Source organism: Chelonoidis abingdonii, chromosome 5, assembly GCF_003597395.2.
Source record: "Chelonoidis abingdonii isolate Lonesome George chromosome 5, CheloAbing_2.0, whole genome shotgun sequence".
NCBI classification, from domain to species: domain Eukaryota; kingdom Metazoa; phylum Chordata; order Testudines; family Testudinidae; genus Chelonoidis; species Chelonoidis abingdonii.
In genome coordinates, this window is record NC_133773.1 from 57,940,829 (window position 1) to 57,965,254 (window position 24,426).

The 24,426-nt window shown below is 40.6% G+C and overlaps 1 protein-coding gene across 2 annotated transcripts in view; it reads right to left on the reverse strand.

Annotated features, from left to right (window-relative positions):
• The window catches only part of TTC29 (tetratricopeptide repeat domain 29), a 184,663-nt gene that overhangs the window by 64,034 nt on the left and 96,203 nt on the right, over nucleotides 1-24,426 (reverse strand). For both annotated transcript variants that reach the window (XM_032764895.2, XM_075066780.1), the window contains exons 10-11: nucleotides 20,798-20,921; nucleotides 10,778-11,009 (exon numbers count right to left, since the gene is read on the reverse strand). In XM_032764895.2, the coding sequence (XP_032620786.1) occupies nucleotides 10,778-11,009; nucleotides 20,798-20,921 (356 nt within the window). The remainder of the gene's footprint in view (nucleotides 1-10,777; nucleotides 11,010-20,797; nucleotides 20,922-24,426) is intronic.

Here is a 24,426-nt window from a genome sequence, read left to right on the forward strand (position 1 = left end):
TTCAGTAGGAAGTTTCCTCAAGTAGGGAATGCAGAATTTGGTCCAAAAAGCATTTCTCCAGAGAAAAGAGTGTTGCAATATCTGACTTCTTTACTTGAGTGTGCCAACAAAATCAACAAAAGAAAGAAAATGATATATGTACATGTAATTCAGCAAAAAGAGGAAGGAGCAACGCTTATGGAACAAAGTCTCCTTTAGAGTAAATAACTCAAAGAGTCCATTTTCTGCTTGCTTCTTTAGCTCAGATAGGTATGCCTATCAAATAGGCAAAAATAAGGGAAATGGTTGGACTAAGAAGTCATAATAAGGGAATAAGAAAGGTAGGTCTGCTAATAACATACAAGTACTGCATATAAACACCATAAGTAAACTTTATTTTTATCACTTAATGTCGGTATATATCAACTCACTGTACACACACAGAAACCAATGGAAAAATATTTCAATCTGTAATAGAAATTTACAAATAAGCAAAGGAAGAAAAATGCTGCTTTTATTTAATGATATTTACTTTGTATATTTTGAGATGTGATATGGAAAATTTGTGTTTTAATGAGTATAAAGTTTACTTTTTTGAATCTCAACCTCTATGGTCATTAAATAATTATTGTTTGATCCCCCTGCTGTCAACCCCCCTAATTTCTAGCAACTGACAATTTACAATTGATAAAATATAAATGCTTATGATCCATAGTTTTGCACAATTGTGAAAATTAAACTCAGTAAAATATTAAAAATGTTTAAATATCAACATTGATAACGGTCAAAATTATAAAAAAAATAAAAATCAATTTCTGCCAAGTTTAACCATAGGGTATATTTTATAATTACACTTGTCAGAGCTCCTGAGGTCAAAAACTAAATGTATCAAAAATCTGAAATTAATCTCTTGACCTAGCCTGCCCAGGAAGCAAAACCTTCACAAGATTAGCAGGAGGAAAGAATGAAAATTTCTTATTTATCTAGGAGTTAGGCCTTCTCAATACAGTCATTGCCCATTTGGAAGTGTACTTGGCAGCGGGCAGACCTAGTTCTTGTATAAATAGGATGGATAAAGATAAAGATATGACTGATGGCTTGAACTTCAGAGCTATTACTGTATGCTGTAACATAATACACTCTTGAAAATCTGTTTTTGGCCAAACCACTTAAAAAATGTTTTATATATTTGCTTCCAATGTCATAAATCAGAGGTGAGTAGGTGCCATTAATATAAATTGTTTGTTATTATGGATTAATATTCATTTTTGATACTTTTTTACTTATATTAGTTTTTGCTCCTGCAGATATAACTTTGTTTTAAATTGGTGATTCACTTTACAGTTTCAGTGTTATCGTTACAATTTGAAGGAGGACCCATCGCATTTACATTATCATGTAAAAATGCATGAGAAGACCCTAAGTTCTCAGAATCTACTTATTGTCCATGACCAAATGTTAAATGTTTAGAATTTGTAGAAGTTGATGACTGTAATTTACTATGAAGTCTATGGGCCAGATCTCCAGTAGGTGTAAATCAGTATAGCTTTATAGATTTTTCATAAACAATAGAGTTAGAAATCTATTCATTTCCCATATGTTAGCAAGGATCAGAAATGTTCAAATTCAGACCTTAATCTCAGGGGTAAGAATTAAAGAAGTAGATAAGAACACAAAGAGTTATGATCATTTCATGACCTCAGTGAAACTATGTTGACTTACTCCAACAGAGGATCTGGCCTATACGCTTCATAGTAAATGGCATCTTTCAACTTCTAAAAATTCTAGAAAGTTCAAATCTGATTATTAAAACTAAACAGAGTCTAATGATTACAGATCTCCTCAGAAGTTGCTACAGCTTTTTTCAGAATGGTAATATAAATGAAGTTATTTCTGTAAAGCAGGAAATGAAAAATAGCACCACTGAAACAGATCATTTGCTTAGTTCATTGTAAAAGATATAAAAATGAGTGAGGATAGTTGGAGAGTCAATGGTTTATGTTACCTAGAGACTAACATGATCTATGTGACATCTACTTAGAAGACCACTGCTGCTTTGCGAGCTAATGGTATGCTTAGAGGTCTCTTAAGTGAGCATAACTGCACAGCTTTTATTGCTTGTCTATTTCATTTATTTGATCAGTCTGCTTCAAAATCACATTTATCCCTTCAACAAGACACAAGATGGAAAACGCAAATCTGGAAATTCCACACTAGTCAAATTTTCTCAGGGTTGCAGCATAAGGATTTTATTTGAAAGGCTACATTGCTATCTGTAGACATCTTTGGTTAGTATTCTACCAGCGGCTTTCCTTTTTCATAAACAAAAAAGGGCAAATGGCCATGGGTTCAGTCAGTGATTGTGCCAGTTCTCTAACTCTGTCCCAGAGAGAACTGTGATATTGAAATATGAATATGAAAATGTAGCCATATATTATTTATTATTTTTCTGCTAAGAATTCAGTAGGATACAGTCAAGTTTGCTGAGGCATTCTTTTTTTGTGCAAATCTATAGAGTTGCATACAAAGTTTTCATTATTTCAGAGTACAGTATTTAATTGTAATTATTGTTGTTTCAGGAAGGAAACAGGTCTGGAGATTACTTTTTAGAAGATCTAAGAAATATTTTATCATCATCAGCCATGGTTAGTTCTGCCATGTAATTGTAGCACCCCGGTCACTGAAGTTGCTGCAGTAAAGAGAAGACTGTAGGCTTAATTGGAATCAATCAGCTGTTACTGGTGGGGATTACTGACACTTGTGGCAACTGTAGGGCTAATAAATTGATTGGCTGAACTATGGGAAGATATCGGATTGAGAGGAACTCAGAAGGTGAGCTGGGTAGAGGAAAGGAGAGCAAGCTGTGTGAAAGCTCCTTCTGCTGATGCTGTATACCTGTGCTATGTCCTGCCATGTTTGGAAACTGAGGATTAAAGACACAAATGGTGGAAAAGAAATTCTGTGTGTTTGTGAACAGACCACAAAATCCAACAGGCAGTGCTGCTCACAGGGTAGCATGAGAAGGATTCTGTGACATGTGGGGACTTGCTTATGATCTTAATCCTCTTGGTGAAGAGAAGGAGGCTTGAGAGGTCATCCCTGTGAGGGCAGGGGAGCAATGGATTAGATGCTGCACTGGTTAACTGAACAACAAGAAGGGAGGTAGAATACCCAGCAGACAGAGAGGCAAGTACTTCTGGGTTGGCAGGTGGAGCAGCTGTGGGCACTGCAGGAGTTTATCAATTAGCAGTCTCAGTGTACAACAGCAGCTACTGCAGATTGGTGAGTTCCAATGAGAGAACTGGAAATCAGGCAGTGGAACTTTGACTACGTAAGATGGCCCCAGGGCATCACCCTGATGGGTTTTTTTGCTAACTTTTGAGACAGTAGCTGTCAGTGCTGGGTGGGACAATGATGCCTGGGCACTATGGCTAGCCCCTTATCTGACCAACAAGGCTCAAGAGTGATTATGGCACTGAGTGAACACCAAGCCAAAGACTATGATATGCTGAAGGCCACTATTCTGGACAGGATGGGCATCATCGGAAAAATACTGTCAAAAATCAGAATAGCCAGATGGAATGACAGGATATATCCCAAGACTTTTGTGCAAAAATTATCTGACTGGGCCAACTGGTGGTTGAGGCCAGACAGACAGGACACAGATGCATAAGGGGCGCAATTATATTTGAGCACTTTATGCAGAGCCTCCCTGAGGATACGAGAATTTAGGTCCAAAATCATCAGCTGGAATCACTAGCGGTCACGTAAAACTAACAAAGGAGTATGTGGAAGCAGATTTTCCATGAAAAGAGTTCTGTTCCCCTACACTAGGGAGGGGGGAATGGATGGTTGAGGAACCGCCTTCATCAAAGCCTGGGAAGGGGATGCAAGAGGAAAAAAAGAGTATCCTTAGCACCTGCTTAGTGGTTTGTTACCAATGTGGTGGCAAAGGACATTCAAAGGAAGACTGCCCATACATGGACTGCGGGTTCACGGAGTTTTGTGGGTGGGTGGGCAAAAAAGGCAGGCCTAGAATAATGACAGTTCCTAGTAGCTGGAGAATGATATGGGGTGTGGTGGATTCAGCAGCCACATGTAACCATGTATGAAATGCCACTGCAGTTTAATCAAGGTAACAAAACGAGGAGACAATAACAATCCACTGTGTACATGGGAAAAAGAATACTTATGCCCTGGCAATTATGCCATTGGAAGGAGAAGGAAAATTTTAAGTGGCAGAGAGTGGGTATGGTAAAATTGTTGCCGTGATGATAGGAACTGACTGGATTCTGTCCTCTTATGTAAAAAGGGCGGAGGACAAAGAGGGAGACCCAAACAATGGGTCTGTGTAAGGAAGTCTTCCAGGTGCATTATATAATGATTCTAGACAACAAGCTCAGAGAGAATAACATGCTGGAGGATTTGAGAGGAAGAGGGATGGGGAAGTGGATCCATGTGATGGCATGTAAATCACACACTGGACCCGAGAGACATGAATTAGGTGATGTGGAGATTTAGGTTCTGTGGAGAGGTCTTGATTAGAAAGAAGCTCACCTGTGAGGGAACAGGCAGGAGCTTCTACAAAGCCAGGAGGCTGGCAATAGTGTAGAGAGGCTGCAGGACTGACAGAGGCAGGGATGCAGGAATGAGAAATGCCTGATTCTACTTGAGCAGAAAGACTTTGGAGAACTCTACCCCAGAGGGGAAAACCACTTAGTTACCTAGCTGGAAGGCTGAGTCACGAAGAGAAAGCTGCATGTCCCGGAGCAAGAGAGGAGCTTCAGAGTGAGAGAAAGACAGAGAGTGACGAAGTGCAATTGCAGGAAGAGGCATTGGTATGGCAGAGTTAATTCTCAGAATGGGCAGGAGGAGGCACTGTCCAGTGGTCAGTACTGTGCCCTGTCACCATCCAAGAGAGAAAGATCAGAGACACCCAGCACAGGAAGGCACAGGTCTGGCCAACTGCCAGGAGGAGCAAGTTGGGACAAGGCCCAGGATGAAAGACATACCAAGGAGGGAGAAAAAGGTCCTGATAAAGTAGCCTTGGCAGGTGAACTTACCTGATCCTGGGGCAAGGTAAGTCAGGGGAGGAGAGGAATCCTGACACTGAGGCCCTGGACGGACAACTTACTAGAGCAGATATACACCAGAGGAAAATTTTAAGAGAAAAGGCCCACAGGATGCAACTGGTGTGATGACCTATAGGCAGAGATGGACATGAAGGGGAAATCTCCATTCTTTGAGTTTACTTCTTGTGGATGGAATGCAGGAGATCCTCACCAGCAGCCCATGGAAGGCCAGACTGACAGGCCAGACTGAGAAATCCCAACAGAACCCCAGACCTGTAAAAAGGGCAGGGCTCAGACTAGGAAGGCCAGAAAAGGTCTCACTTGAAATAAGGAGGGGAACTATGTGACAGAGTAGTTGTAGCATCCTGGTCACAAAGGATGCTACAGGCTTATTTGAATTAAATCAACCTGTTCCTGGTGGGGTTACTGACAGTTGGTGGCAATTGTTGTGCTAATGAGGTAATTGGCTTAGTAATGGGAGGTTACAGAATTGGGAGGAACAGGAAGTAAGGGGAGAGCTCAGGTGGAGGAGAGAAAGCTGTGTGAAAGCTCCTCCTGATGTATACCTGTTCTATGTCCCACCATGTTTGGAAACTGAGGATTAAAGGTACCTGTGATGTAAGAAGAAACAGACTATGTGTGTCTGTGAACAGGAGTCCATAAAAACATACTAGACAGTGCTGCTCACAAGGTAGTGTGAGAAGGCCCCGTGATACATGAGTTACTTCTTGGGCTTTAACATGGGATCAGATGTAGATCCGAGTGTCTTTTTGCTGCCATCCTGTATTAATAACTTCTTATATATGCCTCTATTAAAAATTAGTAAAGACACACTTGGACTTAGGATGGCATTAAATAACTTTCTTAGTGTTTGAGTCCAAAATTAAGGCCAAACAAGCAAAGGATATTGATATACTAATGAAGGAAACATATTTCTGTTCTCTGAAAATCCCATCTCTGTTGTCCATAACTTTGGTCAAAGTATCCATTTTATTCATTAATTTTGAGAAAAGTTCGGTTATTGATGGTTCATCTTTTTGAGTTCTTGAAATAACTGATGAAGAAAACAAATACTGATTGAAAGGTGTAGAGGACAAGGAAGAAAGGAAATGGTGATCTGAAAATTTTTGAGTTTAAGTGTAATAGTTTGTGAACAGCCCAACTAATGAGTTCACTCAGGAATACAGAAGCTATTAATTTTTAGCTACAATGATGCATACAAAACAGTTGGAAATGGAAACTTACAACTTGCTTTTAAAGGGCTCGCTGTACCCCTGCTTCCTTATATTATATTTCTATGTGTTTAAGGAAGGCCACTAAATGATATCTTTAACTCTCTTATCCTCAGCTTCACTGAGAATAGTCTTGCAGAGTATCAATGTGATCTGTTTGCTACTAAGAAGATACTATCTTATTAGCACAGAAGAAATTTCCAAAATAACAAAGTGACAACTGAAAATTCATCAGAGAATGCATAGATATTATTATTAGAAGATAGGATGACGTCAATGCTTGAAACAGAAAGCTGGTGAATGCTGAATTATGCCAAACCTATGCTTTGCCACACAAAGATATTCAAAATGTAATATCAGCACCATATACCGATTTGGCAAGAAAAATGCAGAGAATGCTATAGATTGTGCTGAGAGTGTGACATGACATTTTCTTGGATGTAGTCTGGGTATCATGAGAGTAAGCCTGGAGACACTAATAGGAGAAAAAGAATACAGCCCTAAATATGCAGTAGTCACAGGATGCCTGGAGCTTGCTGGAACTAGAGTGGTAATTTTGACATTAAAGCAGAATAGTGTGAATTGGCCAGAGAAGCTTGAAGGAAAGGGATTCAAGAAGGCAGAACTTGTTTCTCAAACCACACTTGCAAAGGAATAAAGGAGTTTTCAAATCATATTCTGCTTACTTCTGTCTGAAAGCTTGTTACCAGTGGGTGCATGAGAAGTGGGGATATAAGGCTCACACAAAACAAACACATACTATTTAAAGGTATCACTGGGCAAACCTAAAAGAAAGAAGGAAAAAAAAACATTGGTGTTTGACAGCTACATGATCATAATGGATACAGAGTCTAATCCACTTGGATAGTCTCTAAATGGAGACAATAACCCTTTGACCATCTCCCTAAATGGATGTGAGAGAATTGTAAAAGGAGTCATTAACATAGATCTCTCCTACTGGAAGGTTCTTCTACACTGGGGTGTTCCTCCAGAGACCACTTACACCTCAGTGCACCCACACTCTGTTGGTGGTATATACAAAGTATCTGCCCTGCACCTCAGTGTCTGTTCCCTGATACTTTGTTAGAACCAAGTTCTACATTTAGGAAGGAGGAGGGTCTCAAGCCAGATGGTGTAAACAGATCAGAAGTTCAGAGACTTCCAAAAACAAGTTGAATAAACCCAAATTACTAGTTTCTATACTATAAAATGATTGGTTACGATTACTTTTAGTTGACCCTTAAAAGCAGCAAAAAAAAGACCCGACAATTTTTAGGTAAATAGTCTCAATCTGAGGAGTTGGGGAAGGCAAGATACCTATGTTGCTGTTGTGAACTCTCATTATGGAGTTCTTCCTCTTCCATGAAATTACCTTTTTTGCAGCTGACTTCCTGCATCCACTGGAAACTGTCCCACTTTGTCATAGCATTCAAGAGCTACATTAAGAGGTGCCAAGAAGCATACTCTCAGATGGAATAAGTCTGGATCTCCTTGGGGAATCTGACTTTACCTGTAAGATGGAAGGCCTGGTGACAGAGGACGAAAGAAAGCTGGTTCTAATGGCATGGTTAGGAGATTGGAAGATCAGAATTGAGCAAACTTTCACTGATGCTAAACAAATACCTTTCTCTTGACTGTGGAAATACACCTCTACCCCAATATAATGCTGTCCTCGGGAGCCAAAAAATCTTACCGCGTTATAGGTGAAACCACGTTATATCAAACGTGCTTTGATCCGCTGGAGCGCACAGCCCCGCCCCCCAGAGGACTGCTTTACCACGTTATATCCGAATTTGTTATATCGAGTCATGTTATATTGGGACAGAGGTGATGTGGAATTGAGGGAAGGAAAATAACTGGTTGTGACTTAAGTCTAGAGGGAATGTAAAATCAGGGAACCTGGATGCCTACCAGCTCCCACTAATCCCAAGGACACTTGATGTTATAGAATGTGGAAAAGATCTATTAGATCATTCAGTCCATCATTATGAAGATACAGAATTGTTTCCTACAGTGCATTTTCTTGTGCTTGACCTTGTAGCTAAGCAGGTCTACACTGGAGAGCTACCTGACTGCTGTCTTCAAAGAGCACTTGAGCTGATTGTAAAGTTTTTAGATTGTCTGCAGGAGACTAGCTTCCCCCTATCAGATGAACAGCTGTAAGAAAGTTATGAAGGATGCACCAATCCCACAGGGCTCTGTCTTCATAATACAATTTAAATGAGAGTCCTATCCCAAATGGTTGATATAATACACTGCTCTTGAGTTGTACATCTGAGTTTATACTACTGTATCTGAGTATACTGAGTTGTGAATCAACTGCATGAACATAGCTCTTAATACCAGGCACACTAAGTTACAATACACTTAAGCAAACTCTGGGTTTCTCTGGCTTTACACAAAATATTAAGATATTCTAGAGAACTCTCCAGTACAGCCTAAGTGCCTATCACCACTTCTGGAGAGGTTTAGGGGAAAAAAACCCTAAAGAATGTTTGAAGACACTATCCATCAGATGACGGAATCTTGCATTCGATGATGATGAACTGCTGACTTCTGGTTTGCCATTTGCACTCAACCAAGACTGTAGGTTTCTCACAATCAGCATGTGTAACGGATTCCCATGAATGCAAGAAGCCATGAGACCTCAAAAAAATTACCCTCTTCCCCCCGCACATAACAGCACATTTATAGAAGCAATATTTCCTTGAATGGTTAATACTTCTTGTGGAGCTAAAAGGCAGCAACCACTGACGCATCTAGACTGGTCCCTATGAGTGTTAATTTCTATGTCTGGGTAAAGATGGACTTTATTGATTCCTGAGCAGGAAGCAAACTGTGTGTAGAGAACAAAATGTGAAAGAATGCCTCTCAGGCTGAGAGCACTAAACCAGTCCTGTGAACTGATAAAAGGCATGGTGGCTACCACTGTCATCATACAAAAACTGAATCTTGAAACAAACCTGTTTAGTACAGAACAAAGACCCTTTCCCTTAGGAGTCAGAAATGTTCTAATGTAATCAGTGCCTTGAGCAATCTGCAATTCCATTGAGTTTTCAGTAGAATCTCCTGTTTGCTCACTCATTGCCAAACAATTGTGCTAAAGAATCTTAGCTTTCACTCTAAAATCCCCCTGCATCTAGCCCACATAGTTACATATATAACTCTGAATATGTGACCCACGTGTAAACAGATATGCTGTTGCCTTCTTGGATCTGCAGATATCCTTAACATAGCTCAGAAGTGTGAACAGCCATAATCATCTCAGTGAGATATGGAACTCAAACCTAATGATGATTTAATTGTTAACTCTTTCATTGCTGGTCATTTGAGCAGAAATAGCCAACTATATCATAGCATCCCCCAATTCTCAGTTACCTCCCATGCTGGCCCAGGTATCAACACACAACTGTCTCCAATTCAGCTGCCAAAATCTTCAGCTAGAAAACTCCTAACCAATTATTTTTACATATTACAATTACACTTAACTGTACTAATTCTATTAAAGGGAAAAAGAGGACAAACAAGAAAACACAGACAGAATGACCCTTTGCCTATGAGAGGAAAAAAGAAATTGAGGCACTGTCCTTTATAAATGGCATTTTTGCAGAACCAAACATTTACTGCAAGAGAGTATTATGTAGTATGCCACAAATGTCATTCCTTCCTAGATCATTCTACGTGCAATAATTTCCTCTGCATTCCCAATCATAGGAATCTGCAGAGGAAATTATTTCCTGAGAATACACAGTAGGCTTAGCCTCAGTAAAATAGCATCAACTCTTTAATGCCTAAATGTGATTACTAGAGATAACAAGGAACTAGACAGCTGTATTATCATTCTTCTTTTCATTAAAGAAGACAGAAGGAAATAAAAAAAAACTAAAGAAAATTTAAACAGTGAAAGAAAGATCCATCCCACTTCACCCACATTTACCCCATTTGATCCAAGAAATTACACTAGGGAAATGGGGAAAAGTTCTTTTTTTAAATTCCTTTGGTCAAGTGATTTCAGTGCTGTGGGCAAAGATGCCAAAAATGTGCTTGAGTGCTCAGGGTTATAGGAAGTCCACCATGCTAGGGAGAACTGAGAAAGTATTTCTTATTCTTAATAAGAGAGTTTATATTAATCCTTTTCTTGTAAAAACAGAGTACAGGAGAAGATTTTTTAAATTTCAGATCATCATTTGATTAAACTGACACATCACTCATTTGCATGTAATTGTGATGATTTGAAAAACAGCATTGTGAATGTTAGAGTTAGTATTTGAAATAGATTACCACTATCTGTTTCTTTTCTATGTATTGTTTAAACCTCTTTTAATTAATTTTTTAAAATAAGTGCACAACGAAGTGCACATCCAACCTCCATACAGTACAAAGGTAATCCAATAGGATTAAGCTCAGCAAATAATTTAATAAAACTCTACAAGAAAAATGACTTAACCATTAAGGACAATGCAGCACTAATGCGTTTCATAACCAATGTCTTACCAACTGTAAAAGGGTCAGTGCACATGTCACTTCTATTCTCCTTCCATGCCAGCAGGTACTCAATGCTGACGTGATCTGCAGCGTCTGTATGACTGTTAACTGCCACCATCATGTTATGAGCTTTTGCGATGCCGTAATAAACCTTTGTTTCATCCACCAGGGGCAAGTCAGTTAGAGTGTTTGCTGCCTCAAAAGCCTGATTGAAATATTCACAGGCTTTGTAATAGTTCCCCTAATAAGGAAGAGAAAAGTGAAGAAGAGGTGTTTACATTTTTTAACTAGCACATCTTTACCCTAGTGCTTTGTACTTCCCCCTTTGCAACCTTAAACAAGCCACAGCTGTTATTCCAAAAGAATGATTCACTGTGTAATCTTGGAAAACTCACATCTCTCTGCCTCAGTTTTTTAATCTGTAAAATGCAGATAATATGACTGACTTACCTGTTTCTTGTAGGAACTGTATTTATTAGTCCTATTTGTATAGCATTTTGAACATTAAACTTCTATATAAATGGTAAATACTATTTCTGATTATAGCTGAGCCACTCAGTCACAATAACCAGAAATTCAATACGTTCAACATCCTTAGGAGAGGAAAAGGATAAAAACTAGCATGGTGACATTAATATTTAGAAACAGGGATTTTTTTTTTAAGAAACAAGGAAGTTGGTCAAAACCCCTAGTGTCAAAAGTATAGAAATTAAAATGTTTAGAAATAAGGAAATAATAATAGTGTCTCTCAATGCATGCACTCCTCTATACAAAAAAAAACAAAAAAAAAAAAAACGGAAACAGGAGGGCAAGATGTAAACTCCTATGGGTAAATGGCAAGGTTAAAGAGGTTATTCAAGTCACAGATTTCCTTCAGAAAATGGAAATCCAACACTAGTGGAGTCAAAATAAAGGAGCATAAACTATAGCAGGCAATATGTAAGAAGGCATTAGAAGGGCTGAAGTGGAATTTGAAGAATAGCTAAAAGAAATAAAAACAAATAATAAGTAATTCTTTAACTACATCAGAAGCAGAAAGACTGTGAGACAATCCATGGGTCTGCACCACAGGGGAGTAAAGGGAGCAATTAAATAAAATAAGGACTTGCTGAGAGGTAAATGATTTCTCTGCATCTATCTTCGCCACAAAGCCTGTTGGGGAGATGCCTACACTGGACCTATTTCTTTCTGGTAATAAAGGTGAACTACAATCTGAGATGGAGGTGTCTAAGGAAGGAATGCTGGAACAAGCCAACAATTTAAAAGGCAATATATCACCAGGCCCAGATGGTATACAGCATAGAGTTTCTGAAGGAACCTGAAACTGAAGTGCTGAATTGCCAGCAAATATATGGAATCTCTCATAAAAATCAGATACTATAATAGAGGGTAGCAAGTGGCATGCCCATAGTTTTAAAAAATAGGGTGCCACAAGATTCTGTACTTGCATCAGTGTTGTTTAATTTGTTTGTTTAATTATCTGAAAAAGGGGGTGAGTAGTAAAGTGGCAAACTTGCAAAGGACACAAAATTATTTCAGTTAGTCAAGACCATGGAAGACTGGGAGGAACTTCAGAAGGATCTACCCAAAGTTGGTGAATGGGCAACATAATGGTAAATGCAATTCAATGTTGAAAAATGCCAAATGCACATTGGAGGGTATAATCTGAATTACTTATAACACTTATTGGGTTATAAATTAACTGTATCAGCTCCGGAAAAAGAGCCAGGCATCCATATGAACATCTCAGTGAAGACATCTGCTCAGTGTGCAGCAGCCTTAAAAATAAAATATAATATATTAATAAAACCAAACAAAATGTTAGGATGTATAAGGAATGAGATGGAAAAGGATACTGAAAATATTATAGTGTGAGATTATATAAATAAATGGTATGCCCTTGCTCGGAATACTGTGCTCAGTTCTATTTACTCCACCTCAAAAAAGATGCAGCAGTAATAAACGAGGTTCAGAGATATAGCATGAGAATGACTAGGGCCATGAAAAAACTACCTTATGAAGAGAGAGTGAAAAAAACTGAGCTACCTACACTGGACAGGAGATAAGATACTACATGATTAAAGCACACCAAACAACAAATGGTACAGAAAAGATAGAATCTTCCCAATCTTTCTCATAAACAAAAAACAAACAACAAAAAACAAGAGGGCATTTGATATAACTGAAAGGCAGCAAATTCAAAACTAATTAAAGGAAACATTTTTTTCACTCAGTGCAGAGTTAGCCTGAGAAACTCATTGCCAGAAGATATCATGGAGGCTAAGAGTTTTAGATTTAAAAAAGAGATTGGACATTGATATGAGTAACAAGAATATCCAAATTGTGATTGTAAATATTTTAAAAATAGATAAATGTTTTGGAAGGGATATAAAGGATCAAGTGTTACGGCATAAGCCAATCTTTCACTAGTGGGGTTAGACTGAAACTTTCCCTGGGGGCAAATTATCATATAACTGCCTCTTACAGGCATTTTGTGTCTTTGTTTGAAGCAGCTGAAACTGGCCACTGACTGAGAACTCATATTAGATGGACAACTGGTCTGACCCAGTATGGCAATTCCTATGTTCCTATTATTAGCAGCCATAGTGGACCAGTTTCCATTCCTCAAAGCCCTGTGGATTAAGCTATATTCCTTGTTGGGTACATCCTTCCTGGCACATGAGTCTTTTTCAGAGATGTCAGCTGCTTGACCCCTTTACTTTTAACTTGACTAAGTCTCTCCCGGAAGATTTCAACTCCTCTGTGCAACTATGGTGTCTGATTAGACTATGGAGGTTTAGAGGGCTTCCTGGTGGGAAAGAGCTATGGGTAGATGTGATTTTTTTTGTTATGCATACAAAAACTCACGAGCATGGTCAGCATTGTAAAAAGGAAAAATGTATTTCAGATGTTAAATATGCAGCTTAATGGGATATGATTTAAAACCCACCAATCACTAGAAAAAATTCTTCAGTGATAGAAGTAGCAACCTGGCTTGCATATTGGAGCAGACAGTTCTTTTCATTCACATAATCCAGCACTATTTTCCTGTGGACAGTCCCTTCCTCAATATTTGTTGAGACTAACTAGGATTTAGAATCCTCAGAACTTGTTTAGTCTTACAAAATCACTCCAATATTTATGCTAAGAGCTAATACTAAACTAAAGCTAGTTAAACTACATGTTATTTGATATATATCATTAAAATAAAACCCTATTTCCTATCAAGTAGAAATATAATTTGCTATTGATGTTTCAAGTAGTATGATTTCTAAAACTAAATAGTAACAACAATAACTGTAACAAGAAAAGTAACACATCCCTTAAAAATAAACCAAATGAAGGAAAGAACTCTTCAGAGCAGATATATGCTTTTGCTTTAGTATTTTTAATTTTAGGAGACTTGTACATTGTTTCAGAATGACAGTTTGAAAAGAGATGTCATTTAACATAATGCAGTGAGTTCTCACTGTATGTTTTTAGTTTTAAAGAAATATTGCCATATTTTTAAAGTGACATATTTTACAAAAATCCCCAAGAATATTTAAAAGTCATATTCTTTCTCTGTATTTCTTTATTTTTGTGATATCATGATTCAGTGCTGAAACACCAATCAATTTTGAATTCTGATATCACAAACAGAATTTAAGGAGAACATGTAGGAGAAGGCGAGTTGTTACAGAAGATCACTCTGAATGCAGTTGGTAATCAGCCATGATGGCAGAAGAATGTAAATGGTAATTAACCAGAGTTTGAGTTAAATATTTTGCAACACTTGCCTGAACTGTGGAGGCGAAATATTTAACTCTACAGTTGATATAAACCTATTTTATTCAGACTTCCAAATCCACTAAACTACAATAAAGGTACATTTTAAAATATATTTCTTATATACCTTGAAAATTCTTTGGCTTTCAAGATCATTTTTTATAAAGGTAGAGTCTTTTGCATTTGCATTAAGGAGAAAATCTTTAAATGAGAATATCGTAATACTGAAATCCCAAGTTAATTCAAAGATTACAGCATAGACTTTGTTTCATTGCTTAAGCAACACCACAGGACAGTAACCTTTGTATAGGGAATTCTGTATATGATAAAACATAAAAGTCACTTGGGGGTTGCAATTTCTAAGGTGGACATGCAGCCTGTAGAATAAATTAAAATAACGTTATTTAGGTCACCAAATCAAGCATTTGAAAGTTAGGAAATACCAGATTTATGGTTGCTGCATACCCATAGAGCTCCCCCACTTTTTCAGCAATGTGGTAGCCTCAGTTCAGAAATGCTCTTAGTAATTTAAAACTTCATATTCACTCTTTATATAGAATTTATTCATGGTGCAAGTGTCTTCCCACCTTCTGCAACTAGCAGGGCTGAACAAGATGGGTACAATTTTCTTTTATTACTTATTATTTCAACATGATTCCATGTATCATTTCAACTTCAAAAATGTTTTTAAAACACTTGGCATCGAATACTTTTTTTCTGAATACTCTTTTGAGTTTTATTTGTCCCTGCACAGGCAGCTGCACTGGCAGAAGCTTTTATTACATGGAAAGAAAGGCAGCTAGTGCCTTCATTTGAGGTTTCACCAGAGGACAGTTTTAAATATCAGGCCTAGTTCAAAAGGAAGCTGTCTGCGAGATATGTTAAATCAGCATATTTCATGGGTACCCCAACCTTGCCTTGTCCAGCTCTATTTTCTGGGTTGCACAGACCAAATCAAGGCCTTCTCTCTCCTGCCCTTCAGCTTGTGGGGGGCTTCCTGACTTCCCTCTGTACAAGCCAGGTGCCCCTTTACCACCAGCACCAATTCCTCTCTGCTCCAACTTCTTCAAACTGTTCTCTTCTCCAACTCCCACACTGTCTGATTGAAGGAGGGGTTTTTATCATGTGACTGGCTTCAGGTGCTCTAATTGGCTTCAGGTGCTCTAATTAATCTATAGCAAACTTTCTTCCCCGTACAGGAAATAAGGGTCCCTTCTAACCCTCTCCTGCTGCACTCTGGCTATGCTGTATCACATATCCTCCCCCCCAGCTCAACACTATGGGGTTGGGCTACTTGGGACGAGAGGCAGTGTTGTCGTGCCAGGCCATCAGCATTGCCATGTTGGCTTCCAGCCCTATGTTGTACCCGGAAATGGAAGGGCTGCAGGGAGAGGAACCACCTAGTCACTCGTGCGTTCTTCTCCTTGTTTCTGTGCATCCACTAGAGTGGGCATAGTCTGTCACGAGAGTAAACTGTTGCCCCAGTAGATAGTAGCGGAGAGTCTCCATAGCCCATTTGATCGCCAGACATTCCTTTTCAACGACAGCGTACTTCTGTTCCCTGGGGAGGCGTCTCCGGCTGAGGTACAAGATTGGGTGTTCCTCCTCGCCGACCATCTTGGAAAGGACGGCTCCTAGCCCTACCTCCGAGGCATCTGTTTGTAGGATGAATTCCTTCTTGAAGTCTGGGGCTATGAGTACTGGATGGCACCATAGGGCTGTCCTTAAATCTGCAAATGCTTCTTCTGTCGTATCAGTCCACTTTAACTATCTCGGGGCCGCGAGCTTTTATCAGATCCGTCAATGGCCCTTCTCTCGTGGCAAAATGAAGGATGAATCTCCAATAGTATCCTACTATCCCTAGAAATGCTCTGACCTGCTTTTTGAGGACTGGTCGAGGCCAAACTTGTATTGCCTCCACTTTGTTCCACTGGGGTTTCACCAAACCTCTCCCTACTTCATACCCGATGTACCTGGCCTCAGCTAGTCCTATCACGCACTTGTGAGGGTTAGCAGTGAGGCGAGCCTTCTGCAGGGCATCAAGCACTGCTTCTACTTTTCCTAGGTGCGTTTCCCAGTCAGGACTGTGGATGACTATGTCGTCCAGATAGGCGGCGGCATACTTGGCATGGGGTCACAGTAACTTATCCATAAGTCATTGAAATGTTGCAGGGGCCCCATGGAGTTCGAAAGGGAGGACAGTGTATTGAAACAGGCCATCGGGTGTAGAGAAGGCAGTCTTTTCCTTGGCATTTTCAGCCAGGGGAATTTGCCAATATCCTTTGGTCAGATCCAGAGTGGTTAGGTATCGGGCCTTGCCTAATTGATCAACTAGCTCGTCAACATGTGGTATTGGATAGGCATCGAATTGGGATATTTCATTCAATTTCCGGAAGTCGTTGCAAAACCTCAGGGTGCCTTCAGGCTTGGGGACTAGGATGATAGGGCTGGACCACTGACTGTGGGATTCTTCAATAACCCCGAGTTCCAGCATCTTCTTCACTTCCGTCCTAATTTCTTCCCTTTTAGCTTCCGGTATTCGGTACGGTCTTATTGTCACCATTACTCCGGGGCTGGTGACAATATGATGTTGAACCAGTGTTGTACAGCCCAGTTGTGTACAGAACACATCCTGGTTCCGTTGGATCATATCAATGACCTCTGTTCATTGTTCTGGGGTTAATTCAGGAGATATCTTTACCTGCCCCTGTGGGTCGTCTGTCTGGGGTGGAGCTCCTCGAATCACCAGGCATGTCTCTCGGTCACGCCAGGGTTTCAGTAAGTTGACGTGATAGATTTGCTCTGGCTTTCGGCGGTCTGGTTGTCTGACCTTATAATCCACCTCCCCAATGGCTTCCACTATCTCATATGGTCCATGCCAGCTGGCTAGGAGTTTGCTTTTTGCAGTCGGCACTAGCACCATCACCTGTTCCCCTGGCTGAAATCTCCGTACTTTCGCCCGACGGTTGTAATATGTCCGCTGGGCCTCTTCTGCTTTTTCCAAATGTTCTCGTACTATAGGGATTATTCAAGTTATTCTCTCTCTCTCATCTGTGTCACGTGCTCAATGACATTCTTTCCTGGGTTGGGTTGTTCTTCCCAATCTTCCTTGGCGATATCTAATATCCCGCGTGGGTGGCATCCGTATAGTAGTTCAAAGGGAGAGAAACCAGTGGACGCCTGGGGGACTTCCCGTATAACAAACATTAGATACGGTAGAAGGGTATCCCAGTCTTTTCCATCCTGGGCTACCATGGTCCGGATCATACTTTTAAGGGTACGATTAAACCGTTCGACCAGTCCATCTGTTTGTGGATGGTAGACTGAGGTCCGTATGGCCTGGATGTGGAGTAGGGCACATAAGTCCTTCATTAATTTTAACATGAAAGGGGTTCCTTGGTCTGTCAGGATCTCCTTAGGGATGCCCACTCTGGCAAAAACCTGCAGTAGTTCTTTTACTATTGCCTTGGATGTGGGGTTTCTTAAAGGAATGGCTTCTGGATATTGTGTGGCGTAGTCAAGGATGACTAGTACGTTTCGATGGCCCCGTGGCGATCTTTCCAGTAGGCCCACTATGTCCATGGCTATCCTCTCAAAAGGGACTTCAATAATAGGCAAAGGTACTAATGGGCCCGCAAGTAAGGTTGGGGGCTATGCAACCGGCACTCAGGGCAGGAGGCACAATAGCGCTGGACTTCTGCGAGTATCCCTGGCCAATAAAACCTTCTTAGGACTCTGTCCAGTGTCTTGTCTACTCCTAGATGTCCCCCAAATAGATGACTGTGAGCTAACTCTAGTACTGCCCTTATGTGTTTTCATGGGACTAAGAGTTGCTCTACTTCTTCCCCTCGTATTTGATCTATCCTGTACAAGAGATCGCGTTTGAGCACATAAGATGGCCTTGCGCCTTTGATCTTTCCTTCCACAGGTATGCCATTTACTTCCACTACCTCCTCCCTCACATTCACATATAGTGGATCATTGGCCTGGTCCTGCCCGATATTCTCATGTGCAGTACCGATCTGACCTACTTCTAGGGGGCCTAATTCTACTCTTCCCCCTGGGTTGCTCCTACTTTGGCTAGGTACCACCTCCGAGTCCTCTTTGGCTTGAATTATTTCCTGGCCTCTTGAATCGGTTCGCCTACCCACAAGGGAAGTTTTTTGGTTCTCAGCTAGAATCCTGGTCCCTAATCTTTTATCTGCCCTCCTTTCCCACCTAGACTTTCGGGGTCTCCCAGGGGATGAGAATAACTCTGGAGCAAATTCGGCAAACATTGGGGTGACGTTATCTGTAAGTGCCTCCATCTCAGCCTGGAGGTTGCTACCCTCCCCTGGCTCTATTGGGGTAAGTAAGCTCTCAAACCCTGGGAAGTCCCTACCAATTCAGACAGAATAGGGGAGCTTGGGGACCACCCCTGCAGTCACCCTGGTAATATTCCCCTGGATCTCAATCCATACCGGTATTGTGGGGTAGAAATTCACGGTGCCATGAACGCACGTTACCCCTGTGTTTTTGGCCTGGGTTAGATGGTCTCGCCCCACCAACTTCCCCGAGACCAGCATGACAGCACTCCCAGAATCTATTAATGCTGTAGTCTTAATACCATTCATTTTTACTGATTTTGTATACCCATATGAGGTCATTGTGATCTCTGCCAGGCCAATTAGGCCACATTGCTCCCCGTAATCCCCCAGATTACACTGCATAGGCTCTTCCCTGTTGGGGCATTGGGCTGCTATATGCTCCAATTCCCCACACTCATAACACTGCCCCCTTATTCTGGTTGTCACCCTCTGCCTGAGACTATTTGGCTGGCCCCCACCTCTCTTCTCAAACCTCTAGGTCCTTTCTTGGCTTCGGGCCATTCCTCAGTGTCTTTCCTCCCTGTTACAGGTCTCCTGTAGTTCTCAACAGTCCGGGGCCCTGGGTTTGGGGTTGGCTTCCTAGTTTGCCGTATCTCCCCGCCTGGGGTCTGGAACAGTTCACGGGCTGCCAGCCTTCTTTCCACAAGGGAGACCAACTCATCACAGGTGGAGGGGTCATTCTGGCCAACCCAAGCCCGGAGGCCTGGTGGTAGCCCCCTCATATACTGGTCTAGTACCAGGAGCTTCATCATCTTCTCAGAGCTGAGGGCCTCAGGGCACAGCCATTTCTGGGTCAGGTGAATCAGGTCAAACAATTGTGATCAGGGTGTCTTGTCCTCCATATACTGCCACTCATGGAACCTCTGGGCTCGCAATGCTGTCGTTACTCCAGATCTGGCCAGGATCTCTGCCTTCAGCTGGGAGTAATCTGCTGCGGTCTCTGCGGCCATATCGTAGTAGACCTTCTGGGGTTCCCCACACAGGAATGGGGTGAGGATACTAGACCACTGATCTTGGGGCCAGGCCTCCCGCAGGGCTGCTCTTTCAAAAGCCAGGAGGTATGCATCCACATCATCCTCCCGTGTCATTTTCTGTAGGCAATGGCTGGCCCGTATGGTCCGAGTCCCTTCACAGCTGCAGTTCAGTCCATAGGGGCCTTCATCTGGTTCACCAGGTCTTTCAGCAGGGCTCGGTCCTGGGCAGCCTGACTCATCAACAAATGATTAGTTTCCTGCTGCATCCGAGTTACCTCCTGTTGGGCAGTTGCTTGGACCCGGGTAGCCCCCTGCTGGGCTGCGGTGGCTTTTATTAGGGCCTTGACTATGTTGTCCATCTTAAGGATGGGAGGGTTTTGTCTAACCGTGATTTAAGTCCCCAGCGTGCAAATCTCACCCCTGACACCACTTGTGGCAAATTGCCGGCACTATTTTGATGGGTCTCGCACTTTCTCTTCTTTGGGGAGGGTTCAGGGCACCGTTTCTTGCCCCTGCAGTGGAATGTTAACTGCCCCACTAGTGTCCTAGAGGAGGGGAGTGGAGAGGGAGGGATCTGCTCCAACTCCTTCAAATGTTCTCTTCTCCAACTCCCACACTGTCTGATTGAAGCAGGGGTTTTTATCATGTGACTGGCTTCCGGTGCTCTAACTGGCTTCAGGTGATCTAATTAATCTATAGCAAACTTTCTTCCCCTTACAGGAAATAAGGGTCCCTTCTAACCCTCTCCTGCTGTCCTCTGGCCATGCTGTATCACACTAGTCATTTGGCAATATAGGAAAAATTCCTATATGAATCAATACATTCATCAGATTCTGATGGGACAGTCTCATACAATAACACAGATTTTGACCCTAAATTACAATCAATTGTAGGGCATCATCATTATAATTAATACTTACTCTTTCATTGTAAATATCTCCAAGGAATATGCATGCATCCACTAGACTTCGGCTTAGCTGAGCACTCTTGGCAACTGTCACAAACTTTTCCAAGTACTCAATAGCCTCAGTCACTTTTACTTGACTAAAACAAATGACAAAGGTTGCAATTAAATTTTTGTTGAGGTTGTTTCTCCATGCACTGCAATAGACTATAGCTGATAATCTGTCATTGCCTCCCTTAGCAGACTTATTTTGAAGTACAGAAGTCTAGAAACTGTATTTACTAACTTGCATTGGGGTGAAATTTGGAATCAAATTCTGTCCTCATTCGCCTATCTGCTGCCTCCATGGAAGCATGTAGGGCAGTGATACTCATATTGAGACTTGTGAGCTGCAAGTTGCTCTTTACTGTGTCTCCTGCAGCTCTTTGCAGCACATGATATTAAAACACTGTGTGATTTAATTATTAACCAATATAAGTTATTAATCAATCAGGATGTTTTTACTATGTTATTAACCAATTGTAGTGAACAAGGGGCAGAATTAGGTCCTCTGTACACCATAAGAAAAAAATACATTTACTAAATTTCCAGTATATTGTTGTGTTATTTTTAGTACCAAGAAGGAACAAAATAGGTAGGTTATTATTTACAATGCTTCTCTGAGTTTCCAGTACTCTAAAATGATATTTTATTTGATCAGAATCTGGTCACATAATTTTGTAGACAGGTCAGACCTCGCCTAGTGACCAAATTGAGAGAACATGCTGAGGGAGGGAACTAAGCATATTAGTTTGTCAGTGAGAATCTTGCTTTTATGTTTTTCTGCCCCCATCACTCATGAATGCCACTTTTTGTTTTAGAATCCTCTCTCTTCTTGTACAGCAGCAGCAATATAATGACACTAACATTGTAGACCATAGAGCTGGTAGCCTCCTTCGGGATGTAATGCCACTGTTTGGCTGCACAGACCAACGGTTGCTGCAGTCATACAGGCTACCCTATAAACTGTGGATTGCAGGTGTCACCTCCAATTCCCACTGAGATTCAGGCTACTTGAGGTTACTCCCAATCTAGGATGAAAATTGGCTAACGACTTTGACAATAATATTTGCACATATCATTTTTAATAAAGCTGGCCATGTTAACAATATAGTACCTCTGCCGTCTAGGCCAGATGCTCGAGTTTGCTTACGAGTGAAGCACTGCACTCTTTTTCTCTTTAAGGCTGACTGTCACTGCAGCTGACCTCAATATAAGCCATGAACCTGAGTCTCTAATGTAGTAGTGCAGCTTGCTATATGTCAAGTCACCAAGCGAGCCAAAAAACATCCAGTCCTAATTTAGAACCTCACAAATTTAAGTTCCTGTAAGTGACGAAAAATTCCTACTATTTTAAAACACCTTTAAATTATATTCCTGCAACAAATGACTGACTGAGGCTTATTTAAACTAATCCTTTTAATATAAACCATATTAGGGATACATGTTTCCAGAATTTGATGGTGCTATATCTGCTATGGTTCCTTAATTGGCATATGCAAACAGAGTAATCAGAACGGTGAAGTTCCTGCCCCTGACCGGGAAAAAACAGTGAAGCTTTGACGCAAATCTTCAGCTTTGCTGTGACCACCTCTACTTAAGTGGAATCAGCTGCACTATTGCAATAGGCTGCCAAAACATCCAGAATTTAACAGGGTGCTTAAAATGTTCAAGTGTTATGTTACAGTAAAGAACATATTTTTAAATGAGTAGAATTCTATTTATCAAAATTATTAAATGAACATATTTAAACAGCACTATAATATGAAATGTACTGAATTGTAAATATTTGCTCAATGTCAAAAGGTTTCTGAATTTTAGAATTAGAAACATATTTGGAAACCTATCTTTGTTCCAAAGGGGAGAAAATCAAACATTTCCACACAGAAGCATGGCACATGATTTATATAAGTTAAAGGACAAGGTTAAAGTGTTAGACAAATATTAATTCCAGTTTTTCTAGTTTTCTATATGCAGTGCACAGGTGCAACTTGAACACCATATTATATGGTATAATCATTAAATCCATTCAACCAGACCTTAGAGAGTTAAAAACATATATTCTGAGGAAAAGAACTCCTCGGTCCAAAGGATGAGAATGAAACAGTGCAGAATATTTGTGTATCAAGGTGATTCCAGTTTTCAACTGGGAAAACAGGACTGTTAACACCCACATCCCCTGACAACTGTCCAATTATGTATATCACACTTGGCCTACTGTTTGCAGTAGAAGTAATCAATAAAGGATGTGGTTGAGTGAACATAGATTTTGGTTGAACCAATGCATGAAAACTTAATCATTTACTCAGAGTGGAGAAATCAAATAGAGCAGGGATGAAACAGCCACTAAGGGGTTTGTTGATTCTGCCACTAAGTTTGTGGGCTAGAGGCTGAAAGTAATAAGGCAAATGGAATCAGTGACAGGAGAAAATGTAAAAAGGTTTTCTTAATCTCATGAATTAATAGAAATGTTTTGATGTATTTTTGGTCATTTTTGGATATTTCACATCAACGACCTTATGCTCCATTTACAGAAAATATAAAAATTACTAGGGCATATAATTTCTCTCAGGCAAAAGAAAATTAATTTGATTAATAACAAAAAGGTAATTCTCACACTACCAAAGAGCTCTGCTACTAGACAGTAGAATAGTCTTCCAAAAGAAATTATGGAAGCCTATAGCTTGAACATTTAAAACTAGTCCAGACAAAGCACTAAAATATAGTCTGTCAGAAAGAACCCTGCACTGGACAGTAAGATGCACTAATAATGTTATAAATAGGTCTTATCCATCTCCATCATCTGTAGTTTTATGGTTCTTTCAAAAATGCATATTTTTCAAAAATTCTACATGCTTTGCATAACTATACATGTTCGCTTCTTAAGATATTACTCTCCTATATTTTTTACAACATTGGCATTCATGACTCCATAGGGCAGTTATGATTGCTTCAGTAAAAGGTACTACATAACTCTGGTTTTCTCATTTCAGGCTAAATGATCCAATGAAATTTTCTCTGCAAGTTTTAGGCATTATGGAGGCCTGAACCTTTTGTGATGTTGCTCAAGCAAGTCTTGCAAGGGTGGCTGAATCTGATGTACAAACCCAGTGTCCACAACATGTCACTCTTTACTATAGAGGACATCACCAGAGATTATCTTGAAGGTGAGCCCCTTATATCAGACTGCACCTCAAATAATGATAGGCTTAGAAACCTCCTATCAAGCTTCAGTGGCATGGTTAGAATCTCCAAGACTCCATATAAAACTGCAAAATATATGGGACAACAGGCTGGTTCTCAAAGGCTTTTTTCCCCATGGATCAGAGGGCAATCAGTGCAGATTCTAACATACACTGCAGTTGTGATGTATTACCTGAATGACCAGAGAAGCTTGTTCAACTCTGTTGTGTTAAGAGGCAATTAGTGGAGTGATGCATTCAAAATGAGGTGACCCTGTCTATTCCGCACCAGGGTCTGAAGGTTAGAATCATAGGGTTAGAAGGGACCGCAAGGCTCATCTAGTCTAACCCCCTGCCAAGATGCAGGATTTCTTGTGTCTAAATCATCCAAGCCTCCAGATCCAGCCTCCTTTTGAAAACCTCC